At 43.0% G+C, this 22,621-nt stretch overlaps 2 protein-coding genes across 5 annotated transcripts in view; one reads left to right on the top strand and one right to left on the bottom strand.

Annotated features, from left to right (window-relative positions):
• Positions 1–6: 6 nt before the first annotated feature.
• On the bottom strand, positions 7–15,691 carry IWS1 (interacts with SUPT6H, CTD assembly factor 1). Of its 4 annotated transcripts, XM_050307804.1 has the most exons (15): positions 15,567–15,627; positions 15,104–15,219; positions 8,799–9,432; positions 8,040–8,238; positions 7,740–7,797; positions 7,339–7,439; positions 6,562–6,712; positions 5,187–5,269; positions 4,771–4,900; positions 3,994–4,111; positions 3,183–3,294; positions 2,938–2,994; positions 2,634–2,745; positions 1,906–2,063; positions 261–409 (listed from the first exon to the last, which is right to left on the bottom strand). In XM_050307804.1, the coding sequence occupies exons 1-14, from the start codon at positions 15,598–15,600 to the stop codon at positions 1,935–1,937; spliced, it is 2,034 nt and encodes a 677-aa protein (XP_050163761.1). In that variant the 5' UTR covers positions 15,601–15,627; the 3' UTR covers positions 261–409; positions 1,906–1,934. The 4 variants fall into 4 exon arrangements, with proteins under 4 accessions (XP_050163759.1, XP_050163762.1, XP_050163761.1 ...); XM_050307802.1 differs by lacking the exon at positions 1,906–2,063 and having other exon boundaries at positions 7–409; positions 15,567–15,691; XM_050307805.1 differs by lacking the exons at positions 1,906–2,063; positions 15,567–15,627 and adding an exon at positions 13,053–13,107 and having other exon boundaries at positions 7–409; positions 15,104–15,194.
• Positions 15,692–20,786: 5,095 nt separating this feature from the next.
• LOC126636106 (unconventional myosin-VIIb-like) overlaps positions 20,787–22,621 on the top strand; it is a 47,437-nt gene continuing 45,602 nt past the window's right edge. The window contains 1 exon segment of the mRNA XM_050307990.1: positions 20,787–20,923. The gene's annotated coding sequence lies outside the window, so the exon portion shown is untranslated.

The raw sequence follows: 22,621 nt of genomic DNA, 5'->3' as shown, positions 1-22,621 counted from the left end.
CCCAAAAAAACAGAAGATGTTTTATTGTCTAAAGTGTTGCAATACAACAAATACATGATCTGTACAATGGACATGATAGGGCCAGTTTAAATACAATCAGGATAAAGAAGTCTTCATATTCACAGTCCTCAGAAACATCTTCTACCAGAACCTGAACCAACAGTTTAAAGATTCACTAAAAAAAACCCCAAACAAGTTGTAAAAAAATTTAAAGGTCTCCAAAGAGTCTTTGGGTACACTGTCTTACAGCAGAGCTCATGGGGTATTCTGTGAAGGGTCACAATGGCATCTTATTACCCTCAATGCTGATTTTCACTGCATGGGCCGATCTGCTTTTTTTCCTGATATCTGTGAATTTCCGCATCTGTTTGTCCAGTCGACTCACCCCTTTCTTAGAGGTTCCCTGGAACTTAAAAAATAAAACTAATAATTACCACTGAAAAAAAAGCAGACGTCCCAGAGGTCCAAGGCAAGCGGCGCATGCGAGGTCACAGCTGGCTCTGGCTGGTGAATCTGCTCTGCCCCCAGGACAGCAGGGCCCGTGTGGAGGCAGAGGCACTCAGCCATCACCCCCTTTGCTGGGTACAGTTTGGAAGTTTTCTATCTACTGGCTGGAGGTGTGTCAGAACCACAGTGCACAGGTGTCACCCAGAAGGGTTTCCTGGGGGAGCTCAGACATGGATACCCTGTGACTGAGGCTGACACAGCATTTCCAAGCTGCCGTTTAAAGGTCATGGATTAGTCCTTATAAAGCAAGAGATTATTGGGAAAAGTGTGCAGGGAGAAGCCAGAGAAATGCTAAGCTGACCATACAAGCTCTTAGAAGTTACTGCATTTCATCTCTGTATTCGAACTGCGAGGGAAAAGCAGGCAGTGCAGCAGTTGTTCTGCCCAGATTAAATACAGTGATGCTGTAACAAAACATCACTGAAGACAAACAGCAAGGACCTTCCAAGCCATAGCCCATACTTCCTAGAAGGTAATTTCCCCTAACTAGATAACAATAAACGACGGAACCACCACACCTTTAAGTTTAGGAGAAACAGAGATATCCAAAACATGCTACGTCGTATCTGACAAAACACATCCATTAGAAACTTGTTCCCATTGCTGAGGAAGGTGCTCCTGACACACTGATTTTAAATAAACTTTATTCATAAAACTGTTCACTATTCATTGAAATTATAGCTGAAGTTTCACAGTGATTTTTAAGAAAATATTTTTTTAAAAACAAATAAATATGAAGCTTAAACTCAATAGTTGTCTATCACTTGTGCTCACCTCTTCCTGTCACTGTTAGCTTGTGGCAGCCCTGCTCACAGCACTGAAATGCAGACCAGGAATTGTCGCAATTCCCACAGTGATGCACGTTCTCCCACCCCACACTCACAGTGGGGGGGGTTTCTTCCCCTGGTCTCAATCTCTGCCTCCCATCAACCACTACTGAAGGCTCTTCACACTATCACATCACTCTACTTCCTTGAAAGAGGTGTGAAAAACACCTCCCTGTGCCCCCCTCAAGGATCAGCCACAGACACTGGTGTGCAGTGACACGAGGCTCTGCACCAAGGGCTAAGAATTCCCATGTGTCGGTTCTGGTAAACCTGGAAAACCCAGTTGTGTCAGAACAGCACTCAAAACCACAGGTGGTGCAAAGCTGGTTCTGAGCACAGGTGTTTTCACTGGACACGTGTCATTTGGGTACCCTGAAGCTGTGCAGGCAGGTGTTATGTGCTACAGACTGTTTTCTCCTGTACAGGCTGCCTTGTAGGTCACGGTACAGACACGAGAGAATACAAGGAGAGTTTTCCAGGTTTAGGTTAGGGTGTACACACTGCTGTCCTGCATGTGCAAACTGCCAACAGCTGAAGCACATGCACTGTTCACACCTCCCTCGAGGGATACCTCTCCAACTTGGGAAGGCAGTGGCATGGCTACAGGGGCATCCTGTTGCCTTCAATGCTGAACTTGATGGCCCGATGCACTTTGCTGAGTCGTTTCTGTTCAGCAAACCGTCTCTTGTGTTTTTCCAAGCGACTAATACCTCTCTTAATAGTCCCGGGCTAGAAACAACATCTCAATTAATGCACAGAAGGAGAGAGAACAGCAGCAAGCACAGCAATTGTTACTTCTTCCATTTACACAAACTCTACCACAAACACCCCTTTTAGCTGAAACTAAGGTACAAGGTAGGTGGATGAACCACAGAAAGCAAGACAAAGGTCTCCACTGAAGCCATTCAAGTTTACCAAAACCTCAAAGGTTTCCCAAACTGGAATATTATCAGAACATGATAATGTTCTGGGGAGAGGTATAAAGGTATCAGTGCAGTGACACAGGTACTGAACTGCAGGTTTAGGTCAAAATGCTCTAAAGCAAGAGGCCTGTGATCAGATTCTCAGCCAAGAGAGAAACTCTAGAACAGTTATCTCAGAAATCTCTTTTTGTCAGAGAAGCAATGAAACCTGAGTGAAAGCATCTGATGAGCTTAGAATAGCCCACCTGACAGAGAACTCGCTGTCTACTCCCATTAGAAGAGCCCCTTAAAAGAACTGCCCTGCTGTGCAGTAACCACAGTAATAGTGACAGATCCCCAGGCTTAGGACAGTCACCAGGAGAATGGCAGTGCTTACCCTGGAGGACTCCATCTCCACGTTCCACTTTGGTCTGACCACATAGTCCTTGTTGGAGGGCATGGGCACCCTCGCACGGGCACAGAACCCGGGGTCCCCGGGCCTCAGAGCCCTGCAGGAACAAAGGATGTGACTTATGGACAAATCTTATCCAGAAAGAACTACAGCAATTAGTGTGTTCTCCTCTGAAACACACTGCATACCACTGCCTCTAAAACCACTACACAATTTCCATGCTGGTAGAATCACCAAAGTACTTAAAGCAATTGAAAAAAAAAAACAAAAAACATCAAACCCAACCTACTTTTCCTCTCCAGTTAGCACTTTCTCCAGGTCTCTGCGGGGAGTCTGACCACCAGAGCTGCAAGAAAAACAAGTGTTTTTAGACACCTATACACAGAGAAAGGCAGAAATTTAAAAAAACAAAGTGTGGTAAATGGAAAGAGAGGTCATAACTTATTATCCTTTTATTTCCTTAATATTTACGCAACATTTTTCTTGATGGAGCCTTAGAAAGAAGGATTTTGTGTTTCTGCCTGCTACTCCTACCTGCTCAGTTTCCTTCGATGAGGCATCTGTTCCAAATCTCTCTGTTCCCTCTCTTCTCTGGTCATGCCTTTGTAGTTTGAGGTAAGGCCAAAGATGGGTCGAGACCATTCATCTATTAAGAAAATAACTGGTTAATACAACAGCCAAGCCTCTGAAGTTTCTCTCAAACCATTCTGGCGATCCAAGTACAGCTTTTAAAGTTTACAGCAAGTATTTGTTCTTCCTTTCAACCAACCAAATGATTTGAGCCCTTAATACTTCCTGGAAATCCAGCCCTGGGGACAGTGTTGCTGTTGCCTGCTCTTTTGGAATCCTCTGAGCTCTCAGAATCCTCAGTGTCAGGAGCTCCTGCACACCAAGATGCTGGTTTAGAAATATGCAGAGAGTTCCTAAAGAATGTAAGTTTATCTCAGTCTGCAGCCCCTCCAGATGGAATGCACTCCATATGGAGTACAGCTGGTTGAGTAGTAAGATTTCAGTCAGCCAAGTCCTCTCTAAAGTCCATGAAATAAACAGTCCTCTGGCAGCACCCTCCTGCCTTTGCAGCACATGCACGAGGGTCTGGACAACAAGAGAGGACAGGGGCAAATAAATGCCATCTGATTTAGGACAAGAATGAAATAAACAGGACAAGGTGAATGCAGAAGTTCATGTTAAAGCTCTACAAAGTGATAGAACAGGTCAATGAGGTTCCTACGTGGCAGAATTAATTCCACTACAGACAACAGCAAAAAGTGTGCACTGAGACTGATGTAGAGATTCCATTCTGAGTGGAATCTCAGCAACACAAGGTGAAGGCAGGGCCACGTACTGATCAGCTTCCCTGCCATGTCCTTGTTCGGTCTCGACTCTTTGGGGTGTTTGTAGAGATACATCACAGCCCGTCCAATCCCACTGTGCTTCAGCGTCTCTTGGCTCACACTGGGCAGCTGCAGGGTAGGAGAAGTCAGAAAACAGCAAGAAATTATGTCTGAACATTATTGGCATCACTGAACTTCACAAAAAGACCAAAACTCACCTTCACAATAAGCTCAAAAAATTAATCTCATTGTCCCACTAGAAATTGTTTAAAGTGTCAAACACCAAAAACTAGAATTTGCCTTAACGTTCTTGGGTTCATACACAAAATGAAGGTTTCTAGAACTTTTTATTCCAACTGCTCTTTAGCTCACACTACCCCAAAAGTGAGTTACTCCCTTCAAAGCGTTCACTCTATAAAAATAACAAGTTAGGAGGCAAAAGCACTCAGGCAATCAGCTTGGCTACAGACACTGGCAGCCTACAGGGAGTGTGATGGGCCTTCCTGGGCACAAAAGAGAAGGGACCAAGAGAGAAAGAACTTCAGGGAAACGTAGCAAGTGACTCTTCACTGAACTTTGCATGTAAACCTGAAACAGGCAGGCAGGGCCAAACCATCTAAATTCTTTCAAACAAACCCATCTGTTCTGCAGTTTGCTTCCCTGTGTGTTTCACTGCACAGCCCTTTGGGAGCACCTGCAGTTCATTTATGACCAAACATTTCCCTAAAGCACGTGACCATAAAACCATGGAGAAGCCATGAATCAAACGTTAAAAGCCAGTTCCAAACCTCTTGCAGGATCTTCAGGAGCTCCTCCCGTATCTTTAGTGCTGGCAGACTTCGGTCTGGAAGAGGAGAAAGCCACTCTTTGATGGCAGACATAACACCACTATCGATGAAAGTTTCTTTGAGGTCCTGCCTAGAAAGTTTAAAGAGAAGCCCCAGAGTCATGTAATATAAAAAATCTTAAGATGTGATGTGTTCCTTAAGCCAGATAGTGCATTTGAGTTTGTTTCATGTTAAATTAACAGGTAAAATTAAATATAAAAGTTTAGGTTTTTGAGGTCACCTAGCTTCAACATTTACTTGGAAGAATAAGAAGTGCTTTACTGCATATTCTGTAGAGTTGCAATGTCACTCCATGAAATCTAACAAATTCTGAATATTCCCCAGGGTTATAATTAACCAGAAGAATAACAACTCACTTTTTAAGATGCATAACTACAGTTGGTAGCAAAGTTAATTTCTTTAGTGCTGGTTTCTTTTGTGTATTCAGCTGTCGATCCTCCTGTAGAGAGTTGAAGAATCAGCACAAGTTAATCACACCATAGTCAACATTTTCCTCAAAAGCATCACATTAAGAGTGCCCCCCTAAATTTACATTTTTTTTTCCCACTTCATGACTTTGATTGACTGCAATAACTGGAGGTCTGCAGAGTCCTCCACGCTATGCACAGATAACCTCAACACTTTAGTTAGGAAAACCTCACCTGACAAACAGAACAATGGGAAGGGAGAACATGAGTATTCATTTCGGCTGTGGGTTTCAAAATGACTTTCATCCAAGGCATTACTGTCACTGTTCAGTACTTGGCTCTCATATCTGAAACACCCACTGCAATTGCTGTGGTAATTCCTTTCCACTCATCTGAATCCACTGATGGCTCTTTCTGCACAATATTTTTTTTATTGCAAGGGAGGAGATTCTTCTGAGTCCCTTACCCTCTTCATGCTCCAGTATTTCAAATTTACCACCCCATTTGAGACATCTGGCTGTCATCCTGTCCAAGAAAGACTTTCTTGCCAAGACCAAGGAAGTCTGAGTTATCTCCCAGATTGCTTTCTCACTCTCCCTGTCTCCCTGAACTCATTATCCTTCTAATCTTGTTCTCAGGAAGATGTTTTTGTTATTGCTATTTATGAACTTCCTCTTTCTCAGGTTCTTATGTGCCCCCCAAATTGATTTTAATGTGTTTCAATGTGCTGTTTGTTCATTTGATTGCTACTCAACAAAATAACAGAAGACAGGTACCTGACAGATAGCAAGACCCCAGTAAACCTTGCACAGTAACATATTAAACATTTCTCCTTGAAAATGGTAGGCTGCCAAGGTAGAACTTCCCATGATTCTGTTGTTCTGTCATTTACCACAGCACTGTTACTCAGTTTAGAAAAGAGGCCTTCTCAGGAAAAAATAACCAAAATACAACATATGCCATTAATCGCAAAATAAAATTAATGCACTGTCCCTTTCTCAGTGTTTGATACACTTGTATATCATTTATAGAGCACATATATATATCCCTTTCTATAGAACAGCTGATCTCAGCTGAGCAAAGTTTAACAATTAACTAATTTTAATTTCTAAAATTAGTATTCTCTCAAAACTTCAACAGAATAAGTGTTTTAATTCAGAACAGTAAAATAACCTTTACTCAGTTATATGGACATTGAAAGCTTTCAATGCGTACAGATCACTCCTCCTAAAAACAGGCCGGATTTTTGTACCTTACCGATCACAAGGTTTTCCCTTAGAATGGAGCAGAATTTTAAGGTGCCTTTGGAGCCTGGGGAACTCACCTCAGCAGCTTCATTCATCTTGACAATCATGGCACTGACCACATCATCTGCATCACTGATGAAGGTTCCCCCATCGCGGTTCCGCCGGCGCTTGCCGCTCATGCTCTTCTTCCGCTGCAGCATCATGTCGAAATCTGACATGAAATCCATGCTGAAATACGAGAGAGTTGGATGATTTTGTGTTTCCATCGTGTACAAACACTACATCTCAAGGTCCCTGTGAGATAATTAGTTATCCTCAGTATGCAAAATGGAAAATTAGCCAAGGGCTCCAATGGCTCCAAGATGCCCTTGGCCCTGCTGCAACAGCCAACACGTGCACACATATAATATTCAGGGTTCAAAATCTCCTCAAGCTGTCACTGCAGCTGAGAAACATTTAGCTTTCCTGTACCTGCCATACGCTGCTCTGATGCTACTGGAGCAGCCAGAAAGGTAACTGAAAACACGCTGATGGCAAGTCTTGCACCAGCAGAGAAAACACACCTATGGTCCCAATGCTGAACTGCTAATGCTTGTTTGATTAGAAATTGATTTCACTGAGGTTCTGATGTGAGCTATGAAATCCTGCTCTCTGAAGTAGCAGTACAAGTAATCTGCTCTGGACTGCCACTGGCCAAACTGCACAAGCTGGGACAGGACCTTGTCCTAGTTCAGGAGAACACTGCAGAAATACAGTCCCAGGCCTTTCTAAGCTAAGAATTCCAGCCAGTCTTTGGAGGAGCCCTTTCACCAAAATCTTGCATTAACAAATGAGTATGGAACACACTGACTTACTGCTTCCCTCTTTTGATGTTATCATCAGAGTCTGATTCATCTGCTGTCTCCTTCGTGTCTCCATCACCTTTCTCTTCCTCCAGATCCTCCTGGTTAAAACCCTGATGGGTAAAGACAGTGCAACTCAGTTTATGGATTAAGACTGAACACCCACTCAGGTACCTGACACACTGACACTCAAAAAGCTTCAGGAAAGTCTACAGAGGATCTAGAAAGAAGAGCAATTCCACCTGACTGTCATACCAACACCTCTCCCAACAGAAGAGCTGTAAATATTATTTAACCCCAAGACTATCCCAGTGAGTTCAGCAGATACAAAGCTGATCTCGTACAGCATAAGCATTTCCCCCTTCAAGATCAGATCTACTAAGTGAATAGGAGACATCCACAATAACACTTACTGTAAATTCCTCCTCTTCCTCATCACCAGATTCTCCAAATATATCTGCAATCAGGTTCCTGTGAAGGTAACAGCAACATTTAGCTACCTGGATGGCAACAGTGAGAGGTGCCTTTTCTGCAAGATCTCCAACAACTGTGTGGAGATCCCCCTTTTGCTCTGCCTCCTACTACTGACCTTCCTCTTCAACCACCAATGAAGGTGGACAGTCATTCTCTGGTTGAGATTCATCCATTCTCCATTCAACATCACTCCCACTACCTGCCACCCTGAAAGAATTCATAATCCCAGAAGCACTTACTCTTGTTCATTTCCAGATTCGCTGTCACTGCCAAACAGATCTTTCTCTTCTTTCTTCTTCCCAGCATTCTCTTTTCTTTCTTCTTCTTCCTCCTCCTCACTATCTGATACAATGTTTTTCTTCCTTTTGTCAGACTTCTCTGAAGCAGCATCACTATCTGATTCTTCGACATCAGAAAGGATTCGTACCTTTTTTGCAGCTGCCAGCAGAGAGGAGCATTACTACATGTCCCAGAAACAGAGGATAAAACTGGTACTCTCAAAAAACTACTCCCTGATTAGTTTTCCTACACAAAATCATTGCCATTTCTTAAAAGCATATCAATTCTAAACTCTGTTTAATTAAAATCAGCAATTGTACCTACCTATCTACTCATAAAAGATCCAAATCTATCCATAAAAAAAATTGTAATTTCAAATCTGACTCTCACCCCCAGTACATGATAATAAGAAAAAACCCACAGGAAAAAGACTAGAGAGCAACTAAGTAGAGAAATAACAAACTATCATGACAACCCATGCCAGTATAAAGCAAGACCACTACTGTCTTCTCTTCTGTTACACCTACTTATTATTCAAAAGTATTATATAGATATTCACACAGCAAAGCAGTCAGACCAACAGCCTCTACAAATGCAGTTTTGCTCTAAAACGAAACCTGATTTATGGTTTCTCACTTAGATGCTTTATGCACCCGAATGCACTGCATTTGCTTCCACACTGCTGCCTGTCACAGCGTTTTCACAGTATAGCTCCTTACGTGTTTTCTCACTGTCATCCTCACTGTCAGACAATATGGCTGTTTTCCTCTTCACTGTCTTCTCCTCCTCTTTCTCATCTTCATCACTGTCCGATATTTTACGTCTCATAGGAGCTTCATCTTCACTGTCAGAGCCCTGAAATCCTTCCCGTGCATTCTCATTATCTGAATGATGAGAGTCATTCTGCACCTCCTCCTTCCTGTCCTCCCCATCGCTCTCCTCAGACTCTATCTGTTTGTGCCTGGCGACATCCTCGCTCTCCGAGTCGCTGCCTGGCTGCTTCTGGAGCTCCTCGCTCTCCGAGTCGCTGCCTGGCTGCTTGTGGGATTCCTCGTTCTCAAAATCACTGCTGGGATCCCGGGGAGGTTCTCCGTTATCAGAGTCACTCGCTCGATGATTTAAGGTCTCCTCGTTTTCAGAGTCACTTAAGTGCCGGTTTGGATGGTCCTCAGTCTCAGAGTCACTGTCTTTGCCTCCGTGAGCTGCTTCATTGTCTGAATCACTGACGTTGTGATTTGGAGGCTCCTCATTATCTGAATCACTGTCCTTTTGCCTTGGGATGTCTTCATTTTCAGAGTCTGTCATATGAGGCTCTCCCACTTGCCCATCATCTTCTCCATCGCTGTGTTCATTCTGAAACAGAAAAATAATCTCAGGCAACTATGCAAAAACACTTTAAAAAGTACAGAAAAAGATGTTCTGAATTTTTGCTTGTCCTTCCTCCAAGATATCGCAAACTGAAATACTTTCTACACAGAAATAATTAGACAATTTGCATCAAATACTATCAAATACTTCAGATCAAGAAAAACATTAAGAAATCAATGGAAGTATGTCTACCCTGCAGCTCAATCTCCTTTTGGAAATGGTACCAGAATTTAAAAAACACTTAAATAAACATGTCCAAGAGGGGTGCAGCTCCTCAAGGGTAAAGGCACCTTTATTTTAAAAAGGTCAGGCATTCAAAATGGTTTAGTTCAAATCCCCAGTAACAAAGCAAGAAACTGTACCTGGCACTTGTCATTTTATTTTCCTTAAGATCTCAAGCAGATATTTTCTGCATGAAATACATTTTACTGAAGCTGCATGTGCATTATGCTTCAAGTAAAGCTCAAGAGAGCTCGTGCCCGTTCCTTCTTTGCCCAGGAAACCTATTTAAGAACAAGTCATGACCAAAAGCCTACCAAAAACCGGGAATAAAGTTTCAGTCAGACCTTTCAGAGTATTATTGTTAGCAAGTTCTGTGTTCAATGTGTAGGAATGTAAGAACAGATCTGACACTCGTCTCCCTTAAGCTGACAGCTCCCATGCTTATCCACACACTGGATAAACCACACACAGAGACACCCACCTGAGAACTGAAACACAATCCTTTGTCTTTTCTACACAGCAAAAAATACTGAGCCACGGGGCTCCATTTTTGGAAGAACCTTTTACAAGCCACCTTGTCAAGTCTAACTACTGACAACATTGTCTTTTATCTTTCCTACAACATCTAATTTCTACTTGGAAAAAATCTCCCTTGCATTTACCTGAGAATACAAAGTAGGCTCTTGGACACTCGATCCATTAACCCAGCACACCCCTCACAGCCACTGTCACCATAATCCTGTTTTCAGCTGAAAACAACAATATTGTACTAGGAACTTCTCTTCTGCACCCAACTCAACTCCTCAGGGCTGATTTTGTCCCAGCTATGAACTCCTTCCACCTGGAGAAAACTGAGTTTTTATTGTCCTGTTTAAGATCTGTATGTCCTGTGGTTTCGAACTCTTTTTTGTCTGTAATTTAATTTCCCTGGAAACAGACTTTCTGTCTACTTTTATTTTCTGCAGTCATTCAACTCTCAATTTCAGAGCCATACAAAATAATGCAGGTGTAGCTATCCTAAAACAAACAACACTACTAATCTTCAAAATGCCTGATTCAGGAGGAGTTCTAAATAAAACTAATTTTAATTGCTTTTAGGAACTACTCCCTCCAGTACTATTCCAAGTGGCAAACAGCACTGCTTTCTAAGACTCTGGACCTTATGCATTTATTCCCTTGGTTTGCACTTGACAAAGATCTTCTGAATTACTGCAAAATGACTAACAAAGTTACTGCACAGTGAAAAAACCCCAGGGCTGTGCAATTTTAAAACATGCACTTCAAATACAACTTCACTATTTCCACGTGACTTAATGCTAACTACAAACAGCTGCTGGGACAATCTGAATTGTTTCTCTTGCTGCTTGTTCCTGTCTCTACAGCGAGGCATCTTCTGGATCCTGCTGGTATTATCCAGTACTTCTCTTTTCTCCTCACAGCAAGGAAACATGGTTCTGTTAAAACCTGAATTTGGAATTTTAAGTAATTAAATAAGAAGACTAAAAAGTTACAGAACTGAGGATGACTACACACTCAACTCTCAGCTTGTTACAGGATTTTATTTACAACTTTTATTCCCTTACCAAAAAATCACTTTGATTGCCCTCTCCTGCTTAGTATCTCCCACATAAACCAACCACAGGTGTATGTGACAGATTTTCCCTGACTACTACTTGAGATTAAAGAAAATTGCAGCTGGAAATAGAATAGGAAACTCAAGATTTCACAGCAGTTACAGATAAGGTCACTAAGAAGTACTGAAATGCAGAGATCTACCCTGAAATTGGTGTCTACAGTAACAAAAATTCTTTAATCCTTGTTTTCCTACCACTTAATTTTGGTGCATTTGTCTGTCTTCCCTCAATGTCAGATGGTGAATGCTGAATAGTACTGATACTTATGTAAGCAGAAAAAGACATTTTGCTACACAAACCCAAGGAAATTAATTCAAATACCCCTGTTAAAGCTATTAGGCTCATCGCCTTCCTGACTGCCAGTTCAGAGATTCCTTGTGAAAAACTGAACAAAACTAAAAGCAACTGGAATCAGTAAAGATTCTTGACATTTCTAAGGTCAGAAGTGTGGCTGCAGGTTATATAACCACCTGTTCAGAATCATTTACTAAATCACAAAGACTTGGTAAGAAGACATTATAATCACAGAGCATTGTTACTGAAGCACTTGACAAGACAGTGAACACACAGTGGCTGCAGCAGGAAGCCACACCTGAGGTACCACGGGTGTCCCTGCCCTCGCTGGGCTCACAGGCACCACTTGCTCCAACCCTGCCTGTGGGAGGCTCCCCAGGAAGGGCTACCCCAAGCAGCACCCCCTTGACCAGTGAGCTCAGCAAGCCCTGCAGAGATGAGACAGCCTCAGACCCAGCACCTCCTGGAGCAGAGCTGAGCCCCAGCACAGCCAGGCCCTGCCCACAGCCAGCAGTGCAAAGGGCTCCTGCAGACAATTAACCACTCTGAATATTTTGGAATAGAATTGATATCAAAAGTGCATGCACCTTCACAGTAAAATTGCTAAATGCTACTGGGATGTGTTTGATAGGCTTCCCCTCTCCTTTTTTAATTTACTAGGTCGTCTCTAAAAAAGTGTTTTCAAAGAGATCAAGTAAGTAATTTTGGAGTTTTCTAGTTTTCCTTTTCCAAATAATTAAAATAAAAGATCAGACATCCACAAAATCAAGTAGGTCTCAGGTAACTGCTACTGCATTTTTCTCTAATTCCTTTACTTTCTTTTCTTCCTCCTCTTTATCTATAAACATTTTAATTGAGATGTCCTTAGTTGTTGTTTTTTTTAACTGAAAGAATTCTGTAACATCAGTCTTTAGTACAGTATAAAATAACGAATACATCAAAAATCAAATTTACAGTGTTATCCTTGTAAATAAAAAAATGTCAGCCAGCAGGTAGTTTATTGGAGAAACATGCAGCCACTTTTAAGAGCTACTTCTTTGACAATTTGGTAAGTTCTACAAAATTGACCCATCCACTACAATCTCATGAATGCCAAGGGTTAAACTAAGACCTACATAACCATCATAGGCAGATCAGCACGATCCTCCTTTCTCAGGAGTGTCAGATATTTGTGTGTGTTTGTTAACAGTCACAGTCAAAACAGAACTCAATCCCTGGAACAGCAGCCACTTGGAAGTGTAAGAGTTAAGTCATTACAGATTTCCATATAAGCCTGACTTGTACAAACACTGTAAACATGATTTGAGATTCATTACTGTACTAAAACTATGTGTTATCCAGTTCTAATTGCCTAGAGCAGAATCAGTAAGGACATCAAGAAGAACATTTATAGATAAAGTAGGATTGGGGGAAGGAAAGCCAGAAAAGAATTGTGGAAAAGAAAAACCCACATACCTGAGACCTACATAAGTAATTCCTCAGGATTCCCCTTTTCTTTAAAGTTAAGAACCTGAAAGAAAAGTTTGAAATTTTAAAACTTCAGTTCTTTACATCTGAGTTCTAAATTAGAGATGAAATAGTAATTAAATAGACTTAACTGATTAGGCTGTCTGTGATGGTTTTATTACCTTTGAGTGTCATTCCTCCCACATACTCCTACACTTGATGGGAATTAAGAGAATGAGAGAATATTTAGGGTAAATAGTACGACAGATGACTGAAAGCTACTCCTTTCAGAGAGAGCTGCTCCACATCATTGCCTTTGGAGTGCAAAAGGAACTCCATAGAGGGAAAGCTAAGAATTAAGACTTCACAATTAAACAAAATATTCAGATGGTTGATTTGAAGTGAAGCAAATAAAGCTTTAAGGCTTGAAGGTTCACATTTCTATTGGACAGAAACCTGGTTTAACTTGGATTTTTTTTTTTTAGATGGATTTTCTGAAGTATTTCTGAGGAATATTCAACAGCCAGCACAGAACAGAGCCCTTAAAGTAACTCAGCACATGAAGAGGATCAGTTAACAGTAACAGGTACTTTCCAGTTACTTAAATCTGAAAGAGACACGCTGTAGATTTTAACAATAGTCAGCTATCTCTTCTTTTGGAGAGATTGCAAGTTACTTTGCCACAGTAAGTAAAATTTAAATCCCAGATGAGCACAGAAAAGCAAGAACCAACGATCAAGCTTTTGTACACAGCAGAAAAGGTTTAATATTATTGCAGCAGCACCATGACTCTCCATGCAGTTGTTACTTTTCACTAAAGCAGAAGCACTAAAGCCCTCTGACAGACAGTTACTCCTCCCGTGCTCCCACAGTGGGAGGTGCTGCCTCACACCAAATCTGCTCCTTCACTGTAAATATCAACACTTTTTAAAAAGAACTAAACTCCAAATGTGGTTTATGCTCAGGTTCAAATACGGAAAGAACTTTCATTTTATCCAAATACAAAACCTTCATCTACTTCCTAACTCAGAGGGAAGTATGAATTCAATAAAGCCCAGGAGGAAAAGGAAAGGACTGCAGTGGAATCAAGCCTTCTGACACATCAGCCTATGTCCCATTTTAAGCAACTTTTAAAATGTATAACACTGCAAACCTAGTCAGAGTAAATCCTAATCTTTCCATAAAATGCAACAAAATGTGGACAACATAAGGAACTTTGATTACAGGCTTTGTGAGTATCAAAAAGTTCTCCCTAACTTTGCTGGCAGAAGACATGAGTTCACAGGCCAAAACTACTCCTTCTTACTACGACTTGATGTAGCTCTATTGTGAGTCACAAAAAATTCTTTAAAAATAATCTTAACTATCAACCTGTCTTAGGAATCCAAAGGTAACTTTCACTTTTATCAGAACCTCTTCTCAACCAAAACAGTCGATCCACAAATGAAATGACTCTCCCTCAGACACAATCCTGGACCAAAAGCTCTCCAGAGTGAATGCTTCTTCAAGTGAGAACCTCTTCAGATGAAGAATAGGTCCCATTTAACCTGCTCCACGTGCACCTTTAACCTGCTCTTTTGGGAACGACAAGGACAAAACCAGCACAAAACAGGCCTGAGAGTGAGTGATCCCATCTGAGATGCAAGCTGGGAGAGCACTGACTCTCTGGCAAGGAAATCCACATCTCCAAAACGTGTGGTTTTACATTATTGTGCGGAATTTCAGGTACACCTTCCAATTCCTCGTAATCCATGGCTTAGAATTGCAAACTCAAAATTGTTATCTTCATGCAGTTGTGTATAACAATATCAAACTTATTCAAGTTCAAAACAGTGCATGCCATTACAATAATTAAGAAGAAAAATGAAAAAAGACCCTATTCTATATATTGGTTTAGAGATTATCCAACTCTTTTTCTGGAGGTAAAGTTTTGCCAGATGGGACCCTTAAGAACCGAACAAAACATGAATATCTGGGTTAAGAGAGAATGGCTCTTCAAACAACAACAAAAGAGAACTGAGAGAACAGTAAACTTTATCTAGATAACGCTCCCGTAGTACCTCTGAATGGTGCCCTACACTTCCATTCTCCGATCCAGAATGCTGCTCATTTCCTTCATCTTCCACATCAGATCCTGAGTCTCGCTCGTCTTGCACTGGAGTAGCTCCTCCATCATCTATCCCGAAGTTAAAAACAGAAAGTAAAACTCAGTGACACCTCGCAGTGTTTAAATGAGCCGGCCGGGCTCCCGCTTTAACGCGGAAGGGAAACAACCTCGGGTCCGAACAAACCACCTCAGGCACCCCCAAAGAGTGCACAAAACCATCTATACCGTGCGGGCAGGGACTGACACACTGCCCAGACACGGGGCTGAAGTCCCCGGCAGGGCCCCGCGCCGCTGCCCGACTGCTCCCCGCCGTAACGCTGTGTCCATGGAGCCCGTGCCGGCCCCGCGCCGCTGCCTGACTGCTCCCCGCCGTAACCGTGTGTGCCACGGTGTCCGCGCCGGCCCCGCGCCCCTACCTGACTGCTCGCCGCCGTAGTAGTCGGTGTCCATGCCGGCCCGGGCTGGCGGCGGGCGCTGCCCCGGTCGCGGCCTCGGCCCCGCCGCCTCACACAGGAACAAGATGGCGCCTCCCCGCCCAGCACCGCCCCCGCCCCGCGCGCACCGCTGCCGGATCTCGCGAGACTTCCCGGGCAGGCGCTGCCGGGGCCGTGGGCTCTCACAGGCGGCCCCGCCCGGCCGGGTCATTGTCAAGCACGGCGGAGTGAAAGCCATTCTTTCCTCCCCACAAAGTCTTCCCCCCCCTCCCCCATTAAATATCGTTTGATTTCAGCTCGATAACTGAAGCGCTGGGGAAATCGAAGGAGCCTTTGAGGAGGAAAGGCTGTTTGTAGCCCCTGCGTGACGGCGGGCAGCGCACAGCTGCGGTGTGATACGCCCGGGATCCCGACAGAGGGGTTTCCTTGGGGGAATTCCTGGGGGAATTTTCAGGACCAAACCAACTCCTGACGGCGTTCATGGCTGCTCGAGCCCAGAGCCCTGAGCTACACGAGAGATCTCCCTTCCGCCAGACCAAGGAACGTCACCACAGTGATAAAGGGTGGGGGACCCACAGTGACATCTATACAGTGGAATAGATTTTGCCATTTAAATTTATCTCCTCCCTGCCAACCAAGTGAGCAAGATTAACGTGCATCTCCCCAAGAAGGCAGCAGGGCAGAAGCAGGGCTCAGGCACACGCACACAAGTGGGCTCTGGAGGGCAGTGGGGGCCACCAGTGTCCATGTCACCGCTGCCCAGGGAGGGACCACGGCCGGCCGGGCACAGGGAGGAATAGCTGTCCCAGCCAATTTAGGTCTGACTGTCCTCCCTGAAGCTGCAGTTCAATCTAGTTCATGTGTGGGTGGTTCCTCCAGATTTAGCCTTCAGGATCGACTGAAAGTTCGCCCTGAGCTCCCAGGTGATGGTGACTTCCGGAGTAAACAGAGGGGCAGAACAATCCCCATCTTTTCCAGGGATTGCTGTGCTCTGTTTCAATAACCCCATCCTCTAAGCAGTGTTACTACTCAAGTATTTGGCACGCCCACGATATGCCACTAGGGGATTACTGCTATCGTTGATGCATCATTTCAAAATGGAAAGTCTAATAAATGCATACAGTGCTGGTCTCCTGCCTCTCAGTCTTCATTTTCTAGGGTACAGGTCAATGTGAGACATAGAAAACTGCTGGGTATGTCATTTGGGATATTTCTAAATGGCACTGATTTTTATAATCCTATATGCTATACTCTTGTTCAGGGACATCAAAATTTAGTAAGTTGATCATTTGGGGCAAAATGAGTCTATTTCTTCTGTGCTAGAGGCACTTGAGAATGGATGACAGGGAGGTTAAGCCATCATTAACCAACACACTCCAGCAGCAAGCACAGTTACAATGCAGGGAGTTCAGTGTACCAGGTTAAACACATCTGAAATCTCAGGACTGAGTTATTACTCAACATTTCTACAGCACCTCACTTAGAAGGAGAAATCAACAGTGAAGTCAGATGTTCCTTGGATACCATCCTATTTTCTTAGCGAAAACACAGAAGATGGTTCCTCCCCACCCCGAAAGCAGGATACCTAAAATAAAATGTCTCTTTGCTTGCAGCTCTATAGGTCTTTTCCAGATAGCCCCCATTCCCTCAGGGATCCTCAGTACTACACTCTTGATGGTATCATGTGCTTTTTCCTGCCCCTATGTGACTTTTGCTGCTTTTCGGTCTTTGCATGGTGTGGTTTCATTTAGATCTTTTCTGGAAGGAGCAGGCACATGTGTTGTCAGTATGTGATGGGTGGCCCCTGTCATTGCACTCATCTGACTTCCATAGGGAAAGGGAATGGCTTTATATAACTGACTAAATAGAAGGCAGGATGACAACTTTGCAACACAACAAATAAAGTTCTCTGCAGAAAAAGCACTGAGGAAATAACCTGGGAATAGTGTAACAGAAAATAATGGACAAGGGGAAACATAAACAAACTAACAGAAAAAAAAAATAATGTGTACAAAGGTACACAGAAATTGTACCAAGGGGCCTAGAAAACACAGAATTCTATTCCATCCTAAGGTCCCATGCAGGATCAGAGTATGATGGTAGCCTGCCTGGGAAATTAGTAATTTATAAATATGTGTCATGTTCTGCAGTGATGGCAAGCCACTGTCCCAAATTCCAGCAGCACTGAGGCTGCATTGATGAGTCAATAGAGATTTTATGCATTTAGTGAAAGTGAAAGAAGGCACAGAAGTTCCTTCCTAACAGTTACAAATTCCCATTTCTGAAAACAAAACCTCCTAACCCCAAGCCACGTGCACCACACGGCAGAGGAGGCACCTGTGTCTGAAATAACCTCACCTCAGCGATGCTGAATAACTGGGCCTCAGTCCTGACCCCCATTCTGCAGGTAACGTGTCTGTGCACTCTGCTGTGCACATGCCTTTGTCCCTCATGAGCCAGAGCTTGGCAGACATCGGCCTGTAATGTACTCCTGTAATGCCATCCTGGCTGCTTCCCAAGAGGAAGGATGGAGTGACAGTCAGACCATAATGGGATTGCACAGTGGGGGAGAATGACCTGTCTTCTACCAAGCAGCGTAAGCAGCGCACACTTGGCGTGTGTGAAGGTGTGTAATGACACAGATCCCAGAGCCCTGCCAGTCTGTCTCCCTGTGCAACACCGTCAACTGGCTGGAATGAAATAAGCCTTTCCCTGAGGGACAGAATGCTCAAGAAAACCATGGGATGCACTTGGAAATCCTTTACTGGTATGTACTTCTTCTTTAGTTTGCTTTGTTCCCTGCACTGCACCTTTCAGAGTTAACAGACATCAGTGACTTAGAGCTACAAATCTGCTTAGAGAAAGGAAGGAGGTTAGTGTAGGCAGGAGGGCTGCTGAATGAACAGTTTAAATTGCAAATGGTTACATCCAATCCACCTCCCTTCAGAAACCTCAGAGAAATAACTAATTTAACATAAAATGATGTTTGGCATCTAGGACCTGGTGATGCAGAAACGACAAGGCCACTTGGATTTAACTGGAGAGAAAATATGAAAGGTAGTGCCATGTGCAAATTAAACCCTTTGATCCTGACATCAATCTCTTAATTAGGAAGCTGTCAGGAAGAGGTAGTTTTGTTAACACATGTCTATCCGGACAGACCTATTGATTTGAACAACCACAGCATTAAATTCACCAGGGATTATCCAATTTTAATTTGGTGTATTTCTCAGTGCATTATTCATCATAGAATCATAGAATCCCAGAATGGTTTAGGTGAGAAGGGACCATAAAGTTCATCTCGTTCCACCCTCTGCCATGGACAGGGACACCTGCTCATCTCTCACTAGGTACATGTGCTGTCCAGAGCATCTTGGCTGCTTTCCTTTGGTATATCAAGTCTCTACTCCTTCAGCTTTTGTTTTCTGGCCCTTGAATATGTCTAGACTGACCTGTGGAAATCAATATCCCTTCCAGTATATATTTCAGCTGTACAATGAGTTGTACTTCTCTTTCAGGCTTACCTCAGTTTCCCTATGTTTCCATCTCATACAGTTTCTATACTGTATTAGGACATAAATCCTGTACTTCTCTCTGAAATAGCACAGCCACGGTGCATTGGGCACATGGATTAACAGTGCAGATTATTTCAGCAGATATGTATCCTTTGCTGAAGGAATATGAATGGCACTTTTTTCCCCTGCAGTCTAATCATACAAAAACTTTAGGTTTAGAATGTGCCTTGGTGTATAAAGGCATGTACTTTGATTCATTTGCCAATATTTGTCCTTCACCTAATAAAATCAGCCCTTGGAATTTTGTTAATCACTACAGCATATAGACTTCTAAAAATTGTATCAGAAATAAGTCTGATAAACAACTACTTTGAGGCAAAAATCTTTGGGTGAGAATGATTTGCACAGTTAGAAACCTGAAGAAAGCTCTTCTCTCTGCCTCTCTCAAAGTCTCTGAGCCTGGAAGGGCCTATGCTCTATTTCTGCACCTGTATTTTCATTGCTGCTGTAAAACTTAAATAAAAACTCAGGTAAGGAGACTGACATTAAAGCACAAATATGTAAAGTGGACAAAAACACATTACTCCCAACTATTTACTGCCACACTTGAATGTTTACCTCTGATTTGGATACGGAGCTACAGCAGGAGCCCCAAGAATCTGACATAGGAACTTTTTGTTGTCTTCCCCATCATTCAGGGCAGCCACACTGAACTTAGGAAACAAGAAAATAGGAATTAAGCTATTAGTTATACTAGCACAAGTTCACACGTCCACAACTATTGCACATTTTCATTTGCATGTTTAATAATGGGCACACAGACATAACCTTCTCCTGCACAGCACCCTGGGGAAAGGTGACACAGCTGCTTAAAGGCAGATGGAAAAAAAGCTCACCCTCACTGTTTGGGCTCGTCATTACGGTTGGAACGTGCCTGACTCCTGAGTTCTTGCTTTGGCTGGAGAAACCCTGTTATCTGCCTCTCTACAGATATACTACACTTCTGTTTCTTTCCCATACTGGAATTTAACCACGTTTGCAAGATGAACACAGGATTACTGAGAGTACATGTGGAGCAATCAGAAAGAGGGAAGCTCTTGACCACGCTATCCTATTTTGGAAAGAGAGAAATGGACAAATAGGGAGTTAATATGCACCTAGGTTCTGGGACATGGTGACAGTGTTTGCTAGGGAGGTAAATTAAGATAACAAAACCAGGATGTATTGTCCCTTTATATCAGTGTGTGTATGAATTTCAGTTAAGTGTCATGAGTTTATTTTGCTCTGAGCTCCAAGTACTGAGCTGTGAAACACAGACCACACCAAACACAGACTGATGGGTGTTTTCTTGCAGAAAAGAGCTACGTAAAACCAAGGGGGGATTTTGATGATGAGATGAGGGCCTGGTTTTCTTCATATCTAATAGGATGAGAAAGAACACCAGGGAAGTCAGTGGTGTTGGAGCAGCATAAGACTGGATGCTAAAGGGTTTTCTTTTTGGAGTGCTTTCCAGAAATCTGAAAGGATACAGGCACAGTGGGGAGATTGAAGTTTAAGGCTCATCCAGGCAAGAATTAGCCTTCGTGCTTACTGGAACACCTGACTTGGAAAGGACATGTACACTGAACTGGGAGCAAAGTCCTGTAATAAATAACTGTGCTTCAGTCATTTCCTCCTTTGTGCAGCACCAAAGTGGCACTTTGGGAGGGATCCCTTAATGGCCCCAGTGCCAGTTTCACCTTCCTTTTCCTTCTTACTCCAATGCTTATGAAAAAGAGGGACCTGAGCTGCAGAAGCCACAGAGTGAAGATTTCTTCTGGAGAGGTAAATTGTCATCCCGTGGGGTAACATTTGGGTTGTGGCACTGCATTACTCTGGGGAGAAAAGCACCGGAGGGAGCAAGGCATTGCCAGGAAGTGGCCAGGTAACCAGGCTGGGTTGTGTGTGGGGGTGGCACTTATGACTTTACTGGAAATAAGCATTTTAAATGTTGGAACTGTGTATGGGATCTCCTCCTCACCTGTCCATCCTTGGCTCCGGAGCCAGCTGTCCCTCTGCCAGGACAGGACACAGTGTGGCTGTCTCTGTGTCTGCATGTGCCACTCCCTCTTTGTTCAGGGGCAACAGTTCTGCTCTGTTGCCGTATTCTGGCTTCTGGTGCAGGTGGAGAAGCGCCTGCCAGTTGTGAATCACTGCCCGTGGCCCACCTTTAGCCTGTGTTTGCCAAGGACCATGCTTCTGTACCACCTGCACTGCTCTCAGCAACAGGTCATCACAGTGCTGGAGCTGATAACGCAGATACAGCTCCCGAGTCCCGACCAAGAACATGAGGACCTTGCCTTAAGAACAACTGATTATGAGAGACTGAAGTTCCTTCTAGAGGGAGTGTACAAAAAAAATAGAAAGCCCCCAAGCAACCAGGAAGAACAAGTTCACCTTGCATTGCTACATTTTTGTGGATTTTGTGCTACAAAATTGAGAATTGCCTTAGTTACAGATGAGCTCTGGAGGCTGCCTTAGTCTCACAGGGGAAAGCAATTCTTAGTGTAGTCAGCAGGTGTTGTGTTGGGGCACACAGACTTTGCAGTTTCTCCAGCTTTTGTTATTAATGTGCCATTCCTCTTCTTATTATGTGAAAATTACATTTAAAATTCCTGGTTTAAAATGTGTGTTAGCATTGGACTTCTACAACAGCAGTCTGCCATCTCTTGAAGTTTCTAGTTGCTTTTTACGTTGGGATCCCAGTACGTTTTGTAATTTTGACAATTAGTACAATAAGTGGTAAATCATCCTGGGCTTGTTTGGAAACCCTGCTCAGTCCTTGCTGCAGCACAGCCCTTTATAGCCACAAACAGGGCACAAAGATCAGGGAGCTTGGCAGGCACTTCCTACTTTCCATTTTGCTACCCCGATAGCCCTCCTTAGAGTCACTGATTTGTTGAGGTTGGAAAACAGCTTTAAGACCATAAATTCCAACAGTTCACTGTTGAACAGTGGCACCACCAAACCACGTCCCCAAGCACCACATCTACACATCTTCTAAGTGTTTTAACATTAAAAATTTAGTAAAACAAGAAGGAGAAGACAATAGTACCCTGAACTTCACCTTGAGGTGTTTTTTTAAGATAATCTTCATTTTTCAAGAGCATGAATTTCCCAAAATAGAGTGGTGACTTGAATCACTTTTCTGATAATTTAGTTGCAAAGTTCTAAACCTCAGCCACTTGTATAGCCCTGCCATAAAATGAAGATAAATCATACAATTATTTAAATGATTCAATCAAAGAGTAATGAAATCTGGGTACCTCTTAAAATATATAGCATCCATATTACATAAGATTGTAAGTAGTTATAAAAAATTTTAAACATCAAATTTTAAATCTTTTACATGATAGAAGAAATCCCAAGGATGTCAGTGAAATTACTGATGAAGTATCCTATTAATTACTAATATTAATGGTACTACAAACTGGGATTTTGCTCATTATCTGTGTAGCACAGGTAGAAAATGCATCTTCCAAC

The sequence above is a fragment of the Myiozetetes cayanensis genome, unplaced genomic scaffold, assembly GCF_022539395.1.
Source record: "Myiozetetes cayanensis isolate MyiCay16 unplaced genomic scaffold, myiCay2020 scf13, whole genome shotgun sequence".
Taxonomy (NCBI): Eukaryota; Metazoa; Chordata; class Aves; order Passeriformes; family Tyrannidae; genus Myiozetetes; species Myiozetetes cayanensis.
Note: the sequence above shows the minus strand (reverse complement) of the source record. Positions and strands in the feature narration are given on the sequence as shown.